This window comes from Panthera pardus, unplaced genomic scaffold, assembly GCF_024362965.1.
Source record: "Panthera pardus isolate Hobbes unplaced genomic scaffold, ASM2436296v1 HiC_scaffold_5, whole genome shotgun sequence".
Lineage (NCBI taxonomy): Eukaryota > Metazoa > Chordata > Mammalia > Carnivora > Felidae > Panthera > Panthera pardus.
Window position 1 is genome coordinate 12692336 of NW_026526980.1, and position 16021 is coordinate 12708356.

At 45.2% G+C, this 16021-nt stretch overlaps 1 protein-coding gene and 1 long non-coding RNA gene across 2 annotated transcripts; one reads left to right on the plus strand and one right to left on the minus strand.

Annotated features, from left to right (window-relative positions):
* Nucleotides 1–498: 498 nt before the first annotated feature.
* On the minus strand, nt 499–15809 carry CRYM (crystallin mu). The gene is made up of 8 exons (XM_019430384.2): nt 15562–15809; nt 14920–15073; nt 12913–12975; nt 8178–8279; nt 7509–7692; nt 3988–4109; nt 2971–3055; nt 499–845 (listed from the first exon to the last, which is right to left on the minus strand). The coding sequence occupies exons 1-8, from the start codon at nt 15729–15731 to the stop codon at nt 781–783; spliced, it is 945 nt and encodes a 314-aa protein (XP_019285929.1). The 5' UTR covers nt 15732–15809; the 3' UTR covers nt 499–780.
* On the plus strand, nt 4104–10762 carry LOC128774877 (uncharacterized). Its single transcript, XR_008419385.1, has 2 exons — nt 4104–4899; nt 7370–10762. It is a non-coding gene; the product is annotated as an uncharacterized LOC128774877 (long non-coding RNA).
* Nucleotides 15810–16021: the final 212 nt, after the last annotated feature.

Here is a 16021-nt window from a genome sequence, read left to right on the forward strand (position 1 = left end):
TTCTGCCTAGGGTAGTTTGAGTTGTGGTCTCTACCACTTGTGACCAAAGAAGTCCTGACCAATATAGAAGCTCCATTGTTCCTTGAAATTTAAATAATGAGAAGCCAGAAACAAGTCTACATAAAGCATGATTCCATTTATATGAAATGTCCAGGAGAGGCAAGTCCGTAAAGATAGAAAGCAGATCAGTCGTTGGCAGAGACTGGGAAAAAGGGGGAAAGAGGAGTGACTGCTAATGTGCACCAGGTTTCATTTGGGGAGTGATGAGATGTTCTGGAATCAGACAGTGGACGGTTGCACCCTCTGAACATGCTAAAAACCATTGAATTGTATACTTTAAACTGGTGAATTTTATGTTACAGGAATTGTATACTAATTTAAATAATTTAAATAAATGTAATTATGGTCATTGGAACTCCCCCAGGGAGTGAATGGGAGCACCTGCTTTCCTCACTTCCTCTGCCATGGGGGACAGAAAGGACCACAGTGAGAACTGCAGACTTGGAAAATGCTTTATTTCAAGGAATTACAAAATGCAGTGAAATACGGGGGGAAACAGAGCATCACTATAATCTGGTGTAACAGAAGAAATGGCCACCTAGTTTTGCTTTCCAACTACACACACAAATGGGGATCTCATTATTTAAGGTAAGACATGATAAGCTCAAAACTATAGCTCACTGTACCTCGGGTTCCCTCATTTGATCTAGAAATTGAAAGGGAGCTGGTAACAACATCCCTTGAGCTGTTGAATCTACCTCCACGCAAAGTTCCTTCGTTTCATTTGCCAGATGACCAGGAATCGTACACTAGTTTGGCTGCAACCAGGTCTTCCACCGCCATTCCTGGAAGGGGCAGAAATGTGGTTCACTTTTTGTCAGAACACCATTCCCAGGAACAGTCCAGGCCCTGTGACTGGCAGTTTCCTGACTCACTGTCTGTGCTGCTAACCATGCCCATTGGGGTAAAACGTACTCATATCCAGAGGTGAGTTTAGGCCTGGAAGGTCTGCGAAGGACAGGGTGAAGCAGGGAAAAGATGCTAAGCAAGAAATGCCCACCAAACACATTTTAAATGTCCTTCAAAGTTTAATTTAGTGTGCTGAAAACTTTCTGTGAACAGCCGGATGGTCAATATTTAGGCTTTGCAAGCCCTATGGTCTCTGTTGCAATCAACTCTGCCATTGTGGGGCAAAAGCAGTCATACATGATAGGTAAGCAAACGACCCTGGCCATGTTCCAGTAAAACTTTCTTTATGGACACTGAAGTTTGAATTTCATGTGATTTTCATCCATCACAAAATATTCTTCTTCTTTTTTGTTTTCTAGTCATTTGATTAGAAACTATTCCCAGCTTGAAGGCAGGACAGAAACAGGAGGCGGACCGAGTATGGCCCACAGGCTATAGTTTGCAGACCCTTGGTCTAGTCCAAACCCTGCATCCTTCAGCAACCCCACTTATCTTATTGTTTTGGATATGTAGCTTAACCTCAAGTGGGTATGTGTTTTTAAAGGACAGGGGCTGATTTTTACTAATTTTTGTAGTCACCATTATATCCAGTACGGAGTCTGATACATAATAGGTGTTTAATATGCACCTGCTAGATGGAAAGCTGTGCCAATAAACCAATCCCCAAAGCAAGAAAACAAAAATTGCTCAGAAGGGCACAGCAGATTTCTGCAGTATGGTCTGCTGAAGGGGTTGCTGACCTCTGATCTCTGAACTCTGAAATTTTCCATCACAACTGGATCAGTGTGATGTCTTTGAACCAAGCTCTGGGTAAAGTTTACACTGCTTTTTCCTGTCTCCCTGTGCATGAGAGATTTTGAAAATATATTTAAAAGGCAGCAAGGCACGGATACTGACCCATTGGCATGGATGCTAGGTGGCCAGAGTACTCTTAATGTTCTGCCAAGCATTAAAGCTTTGGGTTCTTGATCATAGGAAATAGGCAAGATCTTGGGAGAAGGGTGGAAGACATTTTTGGGGGCTCAGGGCAATAACTATTTATCAACCAGTTTGGGAGTATTTCAATATTTTAGGTGTATCAGCTCTGTTATCATGTGCGTCCATTTCCTTAACTCTGAGTCGGGGGTAAAGTTGCTGGGCTGAGGGGCAGACTGGCCACTGGGAGCCCATCCTTTGTTGGGCTTCTGTCAGTAACGGGGCTCCCCATGGAAGTCCCTATCAAATCAGCAAGTAGGAGGGTAGGGAAGGAAGGACAAAAAGGGGTCTCAGGCTGCACTTCCTGGGTGGGTCTCTTCTGGTAGGTCTCCCTGCCATTTCCCTTAAGCTCCCTGTCTTAAAAACAATTTTTTTTTTTAACATTTGTTTACTTTTGAGAGATAGAGAGAGACAGAGCACAAGCAGGGAAGGGGCAGAGAGAGAGACACACACGCACAGAATCTGAAGCAGGCTCCAGGTTCTGAGCTGTCAGCACAGAGCCTGACGCAGGGCTTGAACCCATGAACTGTGAGATCATGACCTGAGTCAAAGTCAGACGCTCAACTGACTGAGCCACCCAGGCGCCTCAAGCTTCCTGTCTTTAAACATCCTTACCCCCACCTCTGAAGGATACCTTCTTCTGACTTTCATTTAGATCTAAGTCCAAATGATTTCCTGCTGACACTTGCTGTATACAAATCATTTTACACACATACACATGTCACTTAATTCTCATAAACACTGAAGGGAACAGGTAGTGAAGATACCGTGGCTCAGATGGAGTGAGGTCACTTGCCCAAAGGCGCATATCCAGGGAATGGCAGAGAAGGGAATCCCACCCAGGACCACCCAGTTCCAGAGTTCATGGGCTTACTACCTACTGTGCTAACACACATAAATAATTGACTCAAATGACAGATTTCATGACTCAAATACAGAGTCCAGTGACTCATTCCCCTTTGCACCAATGGGCAAGCCTGCCCTTGTGCTCTGGCTGGAGTGTGCCCTGGGAGCAACAGTCCTTACCTAAAGACTTGAACACCGTGGTCTTGTCGCAGTGCGCTGGCTTGACTCCCCTCACCACTTCTCCCAGCTCAGCAAAGATCTCAGCCTGTGAAATGAACACACACTGATCCGGGGGCCATGGAGCCAGTGTCTGCTCTGGCCAGGTTCTGAAGCAGGGGCAGGGAGAGCATCCAGAACTGGATGAGTTTCTTGACAAAAAGACCATTTGTAAACTGGCTCCCCCCATTAAAAAAAGGATATATATAATATATATATGTGTTACATATGTATATATATATATAATATAATTATATTATAATTATATATATAACACATATATATTATATATAATATATATAATATGTGTTATATATGTTATTATAATATAATTATAATTATATATAACACATACATATTATATATAACATAAAATATAATTATATTATAATTATTGTATAATATATAATCATAATATAATATACACACACACACATATATATATATATATATTTTTTTTTTTTTGCATAACATCCGCCTTTGTGATATACCATGAATGCAGAGATTCAAGTTTGTAGCCAGGAGAACATCCAGCCAAGACAGTCTGTCAGTGAGGAAATAAGCATATTCTTATCTTAACGCTCATTTTGGCAGCCCTCTTCTTGCTCCTATGTTCCGATTACAGAAGAATAAGGCCAGAACGTGGCCAACCCCAGTCTTACTTTGTTGGCCACATTGGGAAGGTTGCCAGCCACTTATCTCCCAATCTTACTGCTTCATAGGACAGCTCAGTCCGATGGGAAAAATCCATTAAGCCGTTCTCCAGGCAAAGGGGACAGGAAAACACATGTCATTAACATAATGGCCACATTATTCCAGAAGGGGATTAGAAAGGGTTGAGAGATGTTTAGGGGCTGTCACCCCACAAAGAGGTAGGAGTGACTGAGGTCTGGAACAGTCCAAACGGCAGGGAAGGTTAATGAAACCCTGGCATCCAGGTGAGGCCAGCTGGACAGCAGCCCACCAGGAGGAGAGGCTCACCCCTGACAGGAGGACATCTCCAGACTCTTTCAGGGCAGCCTCTTGGGAATCCACATACAGCACAGCCTGTTTCATCAGCTCGTCGTCCAGCTCTCTCCAGTCGGGTCTGCTCGCTCCAATGGCTAAGAGACAGCAAAACGGACCCTGAACCCAGAAATAGAGGCAAGGGACACTACACGTGCCAAAAAGTGGAGGAGGGGTGGGGAAAAGGAGGTGACACAGAACACAGGGGAACACTCAGATTTGGGATGTCTCATTTCCCAATGCCAGCCCCCCCAATCAGCAAGACTGAACACTCATCAATAAGAATAATGCCTGTCTTTTTTTTTTTTTTGCATTTCATACCAAGATCTTTCTAAGAGATTTTGAGGCAACTTAGCATTCATTTATTGGCTGCCTGCTATCTGTGGGATGTTTCGCACATTTTATTTATAATCCTCACAAGTACGCTTCATGTCTGATTTCCATTTACAAGGTGCACAAAGGAGGCTCAAAGAACCGAAGGTGTTGGCCATGGTTGTGTATCTAAGACGTGCTCCTGGGGCCCTTTGATGCCTTTTCTGTTTGTTTACTGGGGGCAGTGACCTCTTTATAAAATTCTGGGAATAGAGACATCACTTACAGCTTATTCACACCCTACACTCCTCCATCTTCTATCAATCTGCTTGGTTCTGAATCCTTCCCACTCCTCACCCCCAACCATTTCTCTCTTCACTCATGACAAAGGAGCCCAGTGCCAGGCTCACGGAGAAGCCCCAGTAGAGAGGAAACTGGCTCCATCCTGGCACCGAGATATCACATCCTTTGCAGTGAGCCCAGCAGCATAATGATGAATCCAAGGAATCATGCCTCCTGGCACCGGCACGTAGGATAACACAGAGGCTGCCACCAAAAGTCCACAAGACAAGGCAGGTAAGGAACATGAGCAAAGCTGGTCAGAGGGGCTGGACTGGAAATGGTGGAGCCCTTGGTACACAGAAGAAAGCTGGCCCTTGTAAACAGGGCAGCCACCATTCATCTCCAGCTAATTGTGGCCATGTGAGAATGCAGGGCCGCTGTTAGATATTCTCCCCTTCTTCCTTTTATTATTTTTTTTAAAGAGAAGCAGGAAATCTATTTGCATGTGTTATTTCTTGATTTTTAGAGCACACTATGGTCCAAACAAAACACATCTGCTGGCTGGATCCAGCCCATGGCCAGCTAGTCTTTGGAAACCGTTATAAAGCCTTGCACCCACATAAGGCGGCATTTATGTGCCTTCCCACATTGTGTCCAGTTTTCTCTACTTGTTTCCTCTCCTGCTGTTGTCCCCTACTCTAATTTTCAAAGAGATTGGTGTAAAAATGTCCTTCTCGAAGGGCATTTGTGTGGGGAGTTCTGTAGAACAAAAGCACTAACTAAATGAAGCTCGTAAATAAATCATAAGCTGGTGGGAAAAACCCTAGCCTCTCAAGCCACCTCTTCTCATTGCACTTGCATCCCCCCTCCCCAACCCTCTCCTGCCCCAGTTCTTCTGAGCAAGGGGAGTTTTCAAAGGGTCCTGTGAGGCCACTTGGGCAGATGGAGGTGGGCCAGGCAGTGAAGGGAGGGGTCTCACTCAGTCTGGGCCCTGGCCTTGCTCCAGTGGAGCAAGAATGGGTGAGGGTCAGACCCCAGCTGGGGCAGTGGGGAGAGGGTGCAGGGCGGGGGTGAAATCAGGCCTATCTCTTAGCCAAGCTGTAAAGTAAGTAAAATCTGTTGTTGGTGTCTCCCTGTCAACCACACTTGTAACATACTTTTCTGAAATATATTTGATGCCTCTGTAAACGCCTAAGCCAATTTTGTCTTTGGGCTAGGGAAATAGAAGGGATGCCTGGACTCAAGATTTAGGCAGCACTTCCTGGAGAGTCACAGTGTGAGAGAGATTCTCTGTTGTTGGCTTTGAGGATGAAACGGCCATACAAGGAACGTGGACAGCCTCCAGGAGCTGAGAACAGCCCCCAGGAAACCAGTATTCCTCTCTTAACAGTGTGAAGCATCCACCTAGCCCTGGAAGAGGGCTCTGAGCTCTAGATGAGACCGCAGCTCAGACAACACCTTGATTTCCTCCTTGTGTGAGCAGAGGCCCCAGCTAACCCATGCCCAGACCCCCAAAACCACAGAAACTGCAAGATAATACATATGTACTGCTTTAAGCTGAAAAAGAAAAAAATCAAGTCAGTCTGGCTGAACATTCAGCTCTTGTCCATTTTACCAAGAACTGGTTTCTTTTGATTTCCCGAGTCCCTCCAGAAATGGTCTTACTGTCACAAGCCAGAACTGACCCATCTCTTGCCTGCCTACCCTCTGGACTCACATCATTTTAACACCAGTCCCACACAAGCTGAGACCTTCACTTCGCGTTGGCCCATTCCTCAGACAAGCCACACACTGGTTTCCTTCACAGAACTTCTCTTTAGCTGGAACCATCTAGTCCATCTATTTGCTTACCTGTTTGTTGTCGATTTCCTTTCACCTGAATGTAAGCATCAGGAAAGCAAATGTCCCCGAGTGCTGGCTTATTTTGGCCTCCCCAGCATCTAGAATAGTGCCTGTCACATGGTAGGGATTCAGGACACATTTGTGATTGGATGCACAACCATGACACTGGGCTTCTGCCTGATCTCTGCCAATGTGTACAGAATTCTTAGCTTCTGAGTTCACGCCAGGTGGCTGTCACCAGAACAGAGGGCACTGAAAACGTGTTTAAACCCCTAGTATTTGCCCTCCTTGCTCACCAGATTCCAGTCTTCTTTTTGGAAGATAATAGAGAGTAGTAAAATTGAAGAGCTTGTGCTCTGATGGTAGATTGCCTCAGTTCAGATCCCAGCTCTACCACTAAGAACCTCTGACTTTGGGCAAGTTACTTAATCTCTCTATGCCTTGGTTTACCCACCTATAAAATGAAGGTAATGATAAGAATATCTCCTACCTCATAAGGTTGTTGTAAGGATTGAATGATGTAATACAAATAAAGACTTTAGAACAGCACCTGCAATAGTAAATATTCGACAGAGACCAGCTCTTGCTATAACCTCCAGAGTCATTTGAGAATCCTCAGAAGCCCCAGGAACTCTCATGGTTGGAGTCCCACCCATCCTATCACACATATTAAATAGCATCCACATGTCATATTAAATGTCTTTTGTGCTATAATTAAAAAAAAAAACTTTTTCAGGGGGTAATTCTAAGTATTTTTAAGAAAGAAGGAATCATTTGACTTTTGTAATTTAAACTCCATTACATTTAAGAACTTGGCTGTGACTGATCACTTGCCAAAATGTTACATTTTATAGAACTTAAATGTATAAGCTTCTGGTTTAGGATTTTTGTTTCAAAGTTTTGAGTGAATATTGTTTTTCAGGGATCACATGTTCCTGAGGGCCTTAAAAAGCTTGGTCGTTTGCATGAGGAAAATAGCTCTGCAGATGCAGCCACTTGGTTCAGCCCAGGGACAACTATGGCCACCATCTACCCACGGCTCCGGGAGCCACTCTGCTTACCATTGATGTGAGCCCCCGGCTTCACCCATTCACCAAACAAAATGGGCTCTGTTGCCATGGTGACTGTGATGATCACATCTGCACCTGTCACCGCCTCCTGGACCGACGAACAGACCTGTACCTCTCCTTGAACTGTGTCTGCAAACTTCTCTGCATGTTCTTTGGTGCGGTTCCATATCCTCACCTTCATTGGGGGTAACAAGAGGGACATTGGTGCCATGATTGTTTGTCTGTTTATGTTTCATTATGTTTCATTGGTGCCAGGGGAAAGTTGAGCCACTCTGGGGTAAGGTTATTTAAATCATCCCCTATGGGTGTGCCTGGGTGGCTCTGTTGGTTAAGCGTCCAACTCTTGATTTCGGCTCAGGTCATGATCTCACGGTTCGTGGGATCGAGCCCACATCAGGCTCCGTGCCGACAGTGTGGGGCCTGCTTGGGATTCTCTGTCTCCCTCTTTCTCTCTGCCCCTCCCCTGCTAGCACGCAGGCACGCAGGCATTCTCTCTTTCTCTCTCATGAACAAAAAAATAAACATTAAAAAAAACAAGAATGGTCTAGATCAGACTCTTGACCTAACTATTTCAGAATCGCCCATGTTGCAGTGAAGGAGTATAGATTAAGGTCATGATCGCTCCCTCTCCTCTTCTCCCCTAGCCTTCCCTGGACTTACCTCTTTGAAGGAGAACTGTTCTGTGAAGACCTCGTAGTGGCTATAGGCCTGGACCCCAGCCCCAAGGATGCACAACACTTCACTGCTGGGTGGTTTCAAAAACTATTTGAGAGAAACCAGGTGGCAAAGGTCAAGGGAGACAGAGCAGCCAGGTGAAGAACAAACACAGTCTGAGTACCAGGTGTCTTTGGCCCTATCTTTAGCTCCCTCACTATCTCTTGGGCAATGAAGGAGATGATATTTCGTGTTTCAGTTTCTCCTCTGCAGAGTGTGGAGGGGAGGAAGGAGCCTTCAGGGAGCCCCTAATATATGCCAATGCTTTACCCTCATGGTCTCATTTAGTCCAGGCAATCACCCTGTGAGCAAGGCACTCCTATTTTTATCCTCCTCTTCTAGATGAAGAAATTGGGGTCCAGAGAGGTTAAGTAACTCGCAGGGTCCTACAACTATTAAATGGCACAATGGGTCTCCAAAAACCACACCCTTCATTCTCCAAAGACCACATTCTTTCTCCTGTGCCACCCCATCCTGGGGACATGATAGGCCACACCCACTCCTCAGAGCCCTGAGTTACTTCTAAGAGCTACCTGGAATCCATGGGCCCTTCCTTGCAACTCAAGTCTCTCCATTATATTTTCGAAGCCCACTGCTGATCCTTTCTCAGCCTCCATCTTCCTTTAAAGAGGAATGTAGACCTGTCATTTGTGGCACCTGCTAAGGATGTACATGTGTCTGTGTTTGGGAGTGGGGTTCTATGATCAACTCATATCAAGTATCACCTCTAAGGTGAAATCTTCCTGACCTCCCTGATAGAAGTCATCCCTTCACAGCACTTATTTCTTTAAGATTTATTTTCTTGTACTGATCTGTAAGCCCATGAGGGCAGAGACAGTCTCATTTGCACAGATTTGGCACAAATCTCCTATTATGTGTAGGAAGTAAAGCAGGGTTCCTGAACCTCAGCATGACTGACATTTGGACTGGATAATTCTTTGTCAGCAGAAACGGGTGGATGGGCTCTCCTGTGTATTACAGGATGTTCAGCAGCATCGCTGGCCTCTATCCATTTGATACTTGTAGCGTCTCCTACTTCCCCTAGTTGTGACAAAACCAAAAATGTCTCCAGATATTGCTAAATGTCCCTGGGACCGGTGGCAAAAATCATTTGGGGTTGAGACCTACTGGCACACCATCCATATTAAATAAGAGCCTCTTGTGGGGTGCCTGTGTGTCTCAGTCAGTTGAGCATTCGACCCTTGATCTCAGTTCAGGTCTTGATCTCAGGGTTGTGAGTTCAAGCCCCACACTGGGCTCCATGCTAGACATGAAGCCTACTTAAAAAAAAGAGAGAGAGAGAGAGAGAGAGAGAGAGGAAGGCAGGGGGAGAGAGAGAGAGAGAAAGAAAGAAAGAACCTCTTCTGCCTTTTCTGTATTTCATTCAGTAAAATTTGAGTCTGTTCTTTCTTCAATATCAATTATTGAATTTCTGGAATGTAATCCTAAAAGCGAAAGTCTCTTTAATTACTAATTACTAGCAAAAAGGAGTCACAGAAATAGTAGCAGATGTTCATCTCTCCTGTAGCTACAGAAGGAGAGATACCATTTTGTGCCATAAAATATAGTTCAAAGTATCTGACTTGGGAAGTTTTCAAAATTACAATATCAACAAAACAAGCAATGTTATGCTTTTATCCAACAAGGAGAATTAGGTGATTTTTCCTTTACTAAATCAATTTTTTTCCTGTTCTTAGTTAATATGAATCTATTCTTTGAAGTACACTTGGGCTTTAGAAATCATTGCAGTGTCCTGTAAAACAAACCTTCAACTTGTGAAACTAAATCTCTAATTCTGATTGATTGTCTTACTTGATAATTTGTTGCCTTGGTAATAATGTTACAATAGACATCTCTTTTCCTAAATAGCATAACATTTATAAGATGTATTAAATAATAGCAGGATTAATGGTACTTCATTCTTTTTCCCATAGCATGCAAATAATTAAAAACGTGTATATGAATCCGCTAGGTTTCTTACTTAAAGAGCTTGGAAGTGTGTGTGTCATCTGCATTTGCTAATGAACAGCACTAGATGTAGCCCTGTCATCTCTCCAGCCCCCTCTCAGGCCATGTTCCTCTGCAATTCCTGTCCTTCAGCCACACCGGCTTCTTTGCAAATTCCCAAGCACGTGTGCTACCATCAACCACAGGGCCTTTGCACAGGTTCTTTACTATGCATGGAATATTTTTCTCTCTGTCCTTCACAAGTAACTCCTCCCATCCTTCATATCTCTCATCAGATATCCCTTCCACCAGAAGAGCCTTTCCAAATCCCACAGACCTCCTGTTACACACTCTCATTGCACTTCACCTCTTACACTCGATGTATTTGTCTAGGTAATAGTTTCACAGGTATTGGTGTGATCTTTGGGTTAATATCTGTTTCCCCAAATAGACTCTTGTGTTCCATGATGGCAGGTACTGTATCTGGTTTTACTTACCATTCTATGCCCCAGACTGAGCACTGGGCCTGGCCTCTAGTGGGCACTCAATTATTTGCCGAATAAATGCTTGCCAGGGATAAACTCTGATATGTACTGTCACCTTGAAAAAGCATGTCAGAATCCACAACTCAGGGTATGTGCAATCCAAATGCAAAGAAGTTGCAGTGACTGACAAACCCGAGAACCTCTTATACTTCTCATCCTCCTCCCCAAGGCCCTAAATGAATGAGAAGTGGTGGAAAAGAAAACACTCTCTCTTCCAGGGCAAAAAGTATAATAGACCTTTAGTTCCTTATTGAAATAACCCATCTGCACCCTGGGCATAAAGCTGGGAAGTTGCAGCCTAAACTCTGAAGCATCAGCTCAATGATTCTCAACTCTTATGGGAGTGCAGATTTTTATCAATGCAAAAAAAAAAACAAAAAAAAAAACAAAAAAAAAACAAAAAAAAAAAACAAAAAAAAAACCAAAAAAAAAACCACGGTGTAACTGGGAGCTGGGTCTACAAGATTTTGGTTTTCAAACCTGGTTGATCATCAGAAGTAACCAGAGACTATTAAAAAAAAAAAAAAAAACAACACAACAATCATTTTCTTGGGCCCCACCCTTAGTGATTTCAAATCTGTGTTTTGGGGATCTGAATTTTTAAAGACATTCCCCAGGTGATGGCTGCTGCATAGCTTGAGTTGGAAACCACAGACCTGGGCCATGAAGACCAGGCAGTCTCAGAAGATCCCATAGCTACGTGGGTTATATGACTTCGGGAAGTCCTAGTCTCCATCTCTAGGATGAAATGAGGCCAATAATACTTGTTCTCCCTCCCTCACAGAAACCGAAAGATACATCAAGACAATGGGTTGGAAGTTCTTCTGAAAAAGACCAGAGTCCTTTACAAATAAATGAAAGGCAGTAATTGTACCAGTGAGATTATATATATCTCAAGGAGTCCCTTGACTATTTCAGTCTGAGTTGGGTCTGGATATGCTTCAAAAAACCATTTCATCCAGGTGTGTGATCTGCCCCCTTCCTACACAATTCTCAGGTTAATCCTTACATTCTTCCCTCCCCATCTTGTGTTTAGAAGACCTTAACACTCTCACAATCTGAACATCTGGTCTCTGCCGCTCCCCAGACCCCACACCTCTTTATGCTCATTCCTCATAAACTCCTAAACCAGCTCAGCAAACCGTATACATTCCCATCTCACGTGAAAGACACCCAGCTTTCCAAGTCTCTTCTCCGTAACCCTAACCTCTAAAGATACTGCTTTTTTTGTAGGATGCCCTGACAGTGCTCAGGAACATCATCGCCCCCTTCACTTGCTTTCCCTTTCGCCTGAAGAGTGCCCCTTCCCCCACTTACTTCCTTCAGTTTTTACTCAAATGTCACCTTCTTGGTGAATGAGATCTTCCGTGGGTAATTCGGAAGGTCACCCCTCCCCAGTATTCTCGATTCTGCTTTATTTTCATGCAGCACACTATCTGTTTTTTGTCGGTAGTGGGTTTTTTTAAAAGCAAATCCTAGCATATTATTAACTCAAAAGGAGTTTGTTGTTGGTTAATTATTTTCTTAGCAAACCAAACTGTGTGTTTCACTTTTCATCTTGTGTATTGTCTTAAACCCCCATGTGCCACTCTCTGTTTTGTTCACTGCCATATCCCTGATGTTTAGAACAGTGCCCAACATATAGTAGGATCTCAGGCGGTACTAGCTGAATGAATACGTGAGTGCACTTGGATCTCTTCAGCTCCCCCTCTGCTTCTTGTGCAGGATTGGCTTTGGCCTATGCAGCGACTACCCTGATTTACCAGGAGCAGTGTAGTACGGGGGCAGGGGGCAACAAAGCAGTCCTGGGGGTCATAGAAGTCAAATTTTAAATTCTTGCTCTGCTTCTCAGTAGCTGTGTGATCTTGGGCAACTCACATAACCTCTCTGAGCCACATTCCCTAAATGTGGCAAATGGAGATCATCCTATCTCCTTTGCAAGGTTGATGTGAAGATAAGGAATAAGGTATGTAGGGTCCCCGGAATCTAGTGGTGCTCATTAAGTGGTAGTTAATAGTTTCATGAATCCCTGTGCTCATCTGACATCCCATTTTTGGCTTATGGAGTTCCAGTTATGTCCAAAAGAATACCGAAGTAAGTCCCTCACTTCTCCCTTAGGCTTTCAAGCTTGAGGCACTCAACCCCGCTCTCCAGCAAACCCCAACAACACAGGCTGGCACTAATCTTACCTTAGTGGCGATGGCAGATACTGCAGCTGTTCTCTTTGCGGTGATGACATTTCCATCCATGACCTTGGAGGAAAGGAGAGGCAGTGAGCGAGGGGCAACCCTAGCCACGACTTAAGCAGAAAGAAACAGCTCAAAAAGAGCAGCGTCAGGAAGTATCACAGTATCCTACAAAGAGCACAGGCTTGCTGTCAGATCTGGAGCTAATTTTTCTGCTTATGAGAAATGCACCTTTGAAGAAATATCTTAATCTCTAAGTACCATTTGGCTCACCTGTAAAAACAAAGACAATGCCAACCATTCAGAAGACTTTGGTGAGGATTAAAGCACTCACATAAATGTAAATATCTAGCACACGATGAGCCTTCAAGAATTGCCCATTTTATTTTCTTGCCCTGGGTCTCTCAAAACACCAGATGAAGGAACAATTTGAGGAATTAGAGTAAGTCATATGACATCTGTGCAAGGGCCATGAAATTCTACCTCTTAACTGAAATTCTACCTGGCTCTTAACTCTTACCACACATGTGGGGAGCTTTGTGAAGATACAGATGCCCAGGGAATCTCTCTAAGGGAGGCATCCAGACACCCTTGTTTTCAAAAGCTCCCCAGGGGATTCTGAATTATGTTTGGCTAAAAATAACCACCATCCTTTGTGTTATTCTCCTGTTTTTAAGTTATTTATCTTAGTTGCTCCCCAGGTAGTATCAGTATTCCATTTTGTAGACAAGGAAGTGAATCACTTACTACTGAGCAGATTCAGGAAGGATCTAAGGTCTTGTCATTCAGTTTAAAAGCCTGAGCCGGTCCCACTTTCTGGGGGAACCACCACTGGTAGTGGTATGAATGTCATCTCCTCAGAATGAGTATAGGTTGGGTAGGGCTACACAGTCTCCCCAGAGCAGTGATGTACAGCCAGGTTCCTTGGGGAGCCAGAAATTCAGGAGAGAGGATTTAAAGATCCAGACCTATGGGTGGAATGAAGGAGACTGACCCAGCTAACAACGCAACTGCCTGGTCTCAGAGCCAGCTTGGAGGGCACAGAGCACATGGGTTCAGAGTACAAGTTCGTACAAACTCCGTCATCAGGCAGGCCTAGCAATGATTCTTGGGCCTTTGGCTAAGCAGCTGTGTGACCTCCAGCAAAGTGGCTCCACTACTCTGAGGTTCAGAGTCCTCAACAGAAATTGGGAGTGGGGTGTGAAAGAAAAACTCCCACAGAGGAATGTTGCCACAATTGAATGAGATCAAATTCTCTTCTCTGGCACATGGTAAGTGCTCAGTAAGTGGCAGTTAGAAAGGCAGTAGACACAGTCTCCAGAGAGTATAGACCCTGGGCTTACACTGAGTAGGTCTGCAGTCCAGCCATGCCACTTATTTAGTTAGGTAAACCTGGGTAAGATGGGCATAGTTGCTCTGTGACTCAGCTTCCTCATCTGGAAAAGGGAGCTAATGATATTACTTACCTCACAGAGTGCTTCTAGGTATTAGGAGAGTTAATACAAGTCGAGTCCTCCATGCCTGATACATACAAAGTGCTCAATGAATGAGCTACTGCTGTATTTTGGTACTACCATGAACCGTTAAAACCAGTGACTGTGTATCTCTCAGAAAAGCCTCCCAGGGATTATAGGACACTCCTTTTCTTCCACTAGAGAAGTCACTAAATAAATGTTTCCTTGGCTACTGAGTTTCATGAACTGTATATTGGAGTAACTGGGACAGGGCAAGAGCATCTACAAGAATGATGAGATTATTACTTCCACACTGTCACACACTTCAAGTAGCAGGTGCACTCTGGTGCTGGATTGTGCATCCTCAGGAAGTCCTGGAAACAGATACACAGTCACAGACACCCTTCATTGTTGCTGGTATCCAGAGACATCATTAGTCAGAGAGGGGCACGTGTGGTCCCCATCAAATCTCCACCCAGCTCTCTCAGAGAACTAATTTCCAGGCTAGCTCTGGGCCCAGGGGCCCCCACTTCATCCCAGGCAGGGAGTTGCTCACCGCCAGAAGGGAGCCATTGCTGGGCTCAAAGAGCAGCACAGTGGCCTGGTGGGAGGGCACCATGGAGATGGTGCTGTGGCCCTCGTAGAAGGTGACCAACTTGGTGGTCAGGGCGTCTTCTGCAGCACTGTAGGCAGGCATGACTCCCAGGAAGCTGCAAGGAGAGAGGGATAACTTCAACCCCTTCCAAGCAATGCTGGGGTGCCCTATCAAGTCCCAGTGTACGTTCCTTTCTCTTTCCTCTGTCACTGCCCTACTGTCCCTCCTTCCCCCCATTTCCTCTGTCCTTCCTTTAGGCAGTATGCGGAGTATAAGAGTCGGCCTCTGGATGAGAAAAACTATCCTAGTTCTGCTACTAACTACCTGTGTAACCTTGGGTAAGTTAACCTAAGTCTCAGTTTTCCCCATCAGTAAAATGCTTGCATCAATATCTACCTATATGGAGAATGTGTTGAATTAAACAAGATAACGCCTGTAAAGCGCCCACTTGGAACTGTGGTTAGCGCAAATATTAGGTGGCAACTGTTACTAGCAATAATTTAGACGAGCCCTCTATTCCTTTCTCCCGCTGATTCCCTTCGCGTGCCTTCCCTTCCCCGTTTCCAGTTTCTCCAGCACCTGGCCCCCGCCTTTCTCACTCACCCCCTGTGCTTGGCCACCGGCACCACGGTGCGCACCGGCTGCATGACGCCTCCGTCGGGGCCGCTGGAGAAGTTGGCCAGAGCCGCCTCCAAAGGCGGGATGAGGAGGCTGGAGCTGCGGAGGTGCTCCAGCACCTCGGCGGCGCTCAGGAACGCCGGCGCCCGGCTCATCTCGCCGCGGGCCTTCGATTTCAGCTAGGGCACAGCGCACGATGTTCCCGAGGCTGCTCCCTAAATGAAAGCAGGGCGCCGCGGTGCCGCCTACTGGTCACCGCCTAGCTGGGGGCGGGGCAACGCTGGTCTCCGCCCTCCGCCTGTCTCCCACGCCTCCCCCCACCCCCAACCCAGGGGCCGAGCTAGGTCCCCTCCAGCAACGAATTCTCCAGGATCGCAGTTGAGGCAGTGGGTGGGCTGGGAGTTCAGTATTCTTGGGTCCACTTCCACAATTCCTATAATTAGCT